Genomic DNA, 3836 nt, shown 5'->3' on the forward strand with positions numbered 1-3836 from the left:
TTTTTTGCAAAAATTAAAACATGTGCCGGAATTTAAATTTGGGGCGTCCCAAGCCTCAATTTTTTTTTTTTTTTTTTTTTTTAGCAAATATGAGTTAGTTACTGTTTGAGCGGGTGAGAAGACAGGATTTTATTTCCACTTCATCATCAATAATCAGTCACCTGTGCTGTTAGTAAACTGTGTGTGCAGCTTGGCTGGAGTCCAGCCTGGTCACAGTTCCAGCTGAGAGGCAGATAAAAACTGTCTGCTGGAGGCATCATCCCTTTATCATTTAATAAAACAGCTGGCAGAGCGTGTTTATAATGCTGAATATTTACATCGGCGCTGAAGACGGATTGGGCTTCAGTGCCGTGGTCCATTAGGGTTGTTTATAAATGTCCTTGAGAAACAAGCTGTGACTTTACGCGACTTGACAAGCAGCCTTCAACAAACAGGATTAGCCAAGGTTGACAAGTGGAGACAGTCTGAGAATCGGAGCTGCCACTGCTGATAAGCTGTTAAACCTACGAATTGTCCACAGCTGCCTGCAGTATGAACTTTGGGTTTCAGCCTCAGACAGACGGTTTGGAAAGCTGTGCAGGACGGATTCGTCTCTTTTATTTGACATGAGAAACATCTGAAATTGTCTTGTCAAAGAGACATTAGCTGCGTTTCCACTAACCATAAAATTGCGCAAATTGAAAATAAACTCACTAAATGCTAAAAAAAGAAGACGTTTTGTGATGGGGAAAAAAAAGGTTTGTTCTGGGATGAGGTGGTTTTCCCTTCATATTGAAAAAGATGCATTTAGCAAAACTGCACCTCTGACGAATGATCAACAGCCGGATGTTACTACTGTCGAAAATGACAAAGAAGACAACAGGAAGTGGTAGAATAATGATTTTTTTAGGACAATATGAAGAGCGCTCAAACATCACAAAGTCCTTATAAAATTGTTTAATTCAAATGTGATGAATCCATAGCTCTTCTGTAAAATTGGAGATTATAATTTTCTTAAAGCGCCGCATACACTCTCAAGTAGGAGACACCAATATGAATATAATCTCATGTAACTGTTTACATCCATCTCTGCCATGATTTTAATAATGCATCATGTGAACAAACTTATTCACATGAGATTTTCATTTAATTTCTTATTAAACATTACAATTTAGTAAATTGTTAATATTGAGTAAAGTCTGAATTTACACTTTCAGCATAGTCGTCTAATTTCTTATATATTCAATATGTTATATATTATAGATATTAAAACTCTGGTGGAGAGAATGTGGTTCAACATACTACAGATATGGATGTTATGAATTAGTTTATTTGCAGATGGGGGGAGGGGGCCAAAAAATTGGTTCGCCCAGGGCGCCAAACAGGTTAGAGCCGCCTCTGTCTCCACATTTATTTATTATTTGATCAAACGATTCTATTTATTTATAACACTGACTGAATATCAATTAAAGATCTTGTCAGGTGGCCTGAATGCCAGGAAGTCGTCGTGTGATAATGAATTTGGTCGGCTGCTTAAAGGCTTTCATCTGGTCACAGCTCAAAGCAACGAACTTCCACCTAAAACTATCTTAAAGTTTTATTTCCAGGATCTGAAGGGTCGCTGTCTGAACATTACTAGAACTTCTCAGCGCCGCTGATGGATTCATTCAGCCGCTCCCTGCATGGTTCTGCTGTTCCTGCTGAAAGGTCACAGCCAAATTAGAGAATTAAGGGAGGAAAAGAAGAGGCAGATGCAACGACAGCCAGGTAATTGGTCCTTTGTAGACTCATTAGCATCACAAATTCAACAAAGCAGCAGCACGACCTTTTGATCTCCCTCTGCATAACAACGATGGAGCGTTTAGATTTGACCAGGTGTGCAGCAAACATTATACGGCTAATGTCTTGATAGTTCAATGTCTATTTGTCTGCTCTCCACAGGACATCTTTTAAACATTCACCACTGAAAAAAAAAGTTTTTATTTTTCTCTGAACGTGTTCAGAGAAAACGTTGCCTGTTGCCTTGCAGCAAGAAGGTTCTGGGTTCGATTCCCGGTCCCGGTCTTTCTGCATGGAGTGCATGCGTGGGTACTCCGGTTGGTGTAAAGAAAATGCATGGATGCTTAAAACCCTCCAGTAACAGTAATTTAGGATGTGTAGCTGCAAGTTCAGTCTGAGTCCTTAGAAACATAAATTACAATTCATGGTTGAGGTGATTTGAAATGTTAATAAATGTATTTAAGAAAATAAATAAATATTAAAATCACAGTAAACATTAACTAAGAACCTGCTTAGGGTCTCCGAACCAACAGGGGGCGACCAAGAACGCTAAGAGCTAAAATGTATTACTTTTATATCAACGTTTACAGCTCGTTTATGTAAAAAAAACAAACACACGTATATTTAAGTTGGTAAGACCTTTTTTTTCTTTTTTTTTACAATTAAAATGGCTTATTTTGAATATAGTTCGGTACAGTCGCCTAAACTACAGAAAAAACAGCTTAAAATAATTTCCCTATCAGCAAAAATACTTTAATTTCCCTCATTTATGTCATTGTAGCTGCATGTTAAACATTAATGCTCCCAAATAAGAGTTTAGCTACAAATTTAACTTTAGTTCCCCGTTTAAAAGCACAAAACATAAACATTAAGCGCCCTAATACGGTACCAAATATTTTTTATATTTATTTCGGTGCCCCAAGTTTTAAAGATACTAAAAATTCATAAAAATTCAAATGATTATGTCCTCTAAGAAAAATATCTGAAGTGCATTTTTGCATCAGTAAAAAAGCAGAACTCATTCCACATTTTTTATTTGGAAACACTTAGAAATCACTGCGTGTTTAAAACAATAAACCATTTGAGCATTCCTTTGAATAACACCATTAAGAGTGAGTCAGACTCTTGCAGGAGAATTACTCACCGTTGCATTGCATGGAGCTAACGTGACAGACGGTGAGCTTCAGGTTTGCTCATCACTCTGGATTCATCTTCTCAGCATGACGGCTCTCGTTAACCCGTCTGTGCCGGGATCATCTGCCGCCGAGCCTCAGCGCTCTGCAGGTCTAACTTCATCATAAATTAACACAAGGTGAGTAAAAGTAACAACTAAACCTCATTACAACTTCTTTAGTGACGTCAGATGACCAATTCAGCTGACATTCAGAAAGGTACAGAGAATCTATTTGGTGTTTTCATCCACATGATTTATGCATCAATTACGAAATTTATTAATTAAACGTGTCCAATTAAATGTGATCAGAGCAAACAGGAAAACACCACGGAGACGCAGCGAGCCGCCGTCCGTGAAAACTCACCGGCGGCTGACATTTTACCGATTGATAAATATCACAACATTCTCAAAGTCCAGATCTGGTCAGAACCAGATCTGGACTTTGATGTCTGCTGGTTTGGATATTCATCTGTAAATGTCAAAATAATTGGCTAAACATTAAATGTTTCATATCAACAAAAAGAAAACCACTTCCCTTTACGTCCTTTTGATTAATCAGGAATGAGGAGTGTGAACCTGAAGCTGCTGAATTAATTAATCTGCACTGTAAAACATTTTAAGGTGGTTTAACTTGAAGCTGAAAATCCACCTGCTGCCTTGAAAATTTAATTTAAATCAACAAGAAAACGGGTTTGGTTTTGACTCAGAAATTAAAGTTCATAAAGTTGATTTAACAAAAAGAGACAAGTTGTCTAAACATTGTTTTTTAAGTTCATTAATCTTGAGTGAGTTTTAACTTAATGCTGCAATTTAAACCAAATCATTATTTCACCATATGTAAATAAAAACTGACCTCACCTAGTCAAAGAGCCACATTTCCCTATTATTTTACTCACAATATCAA

The 3836-nt window shown here is 37.2% G+C and overlaps 1 protein-coding gene across 1 annotated transcript in view; it reads right to left on the bottom strand.

The window, feature by feature from the left end:
- LOC106964176 (arachidonate 8S-lipoxygenase-like) overlaps window positions 1-3309 on the bottom strand; it is a 32990-nt gene extending 29681 nt beyond the window's left edge. The window contains 1 exon segment of the mRNA XM_015059526.1: window positions 3297-3309. Within this exon segment, the coding sequence (XP_014915012.1) occupies window positions 3297-3309 (13 nt within the window).
- Between the last annotated feature and the right edge of the window lie 527 nt (window positions 3310-3836).

Source organism: Poecilia latipinna, unplaced genomic scaffold, assembly GCF_001443285.1.
Source record: "Poecilia latipinna isolate Pla-1442-1.1 unplaced genomic scaffold, P_latipinna-1.0 Scaffold1633, whole genome shotgun sequence".
Taxonomy (NCBI): domain Eukaryota; kingdom Metazoa; phylum Chordata; class Actinopteri; order Cyprinodontiformes; family Poeciliidae; genus Poecilia; species Poecilia latipinna.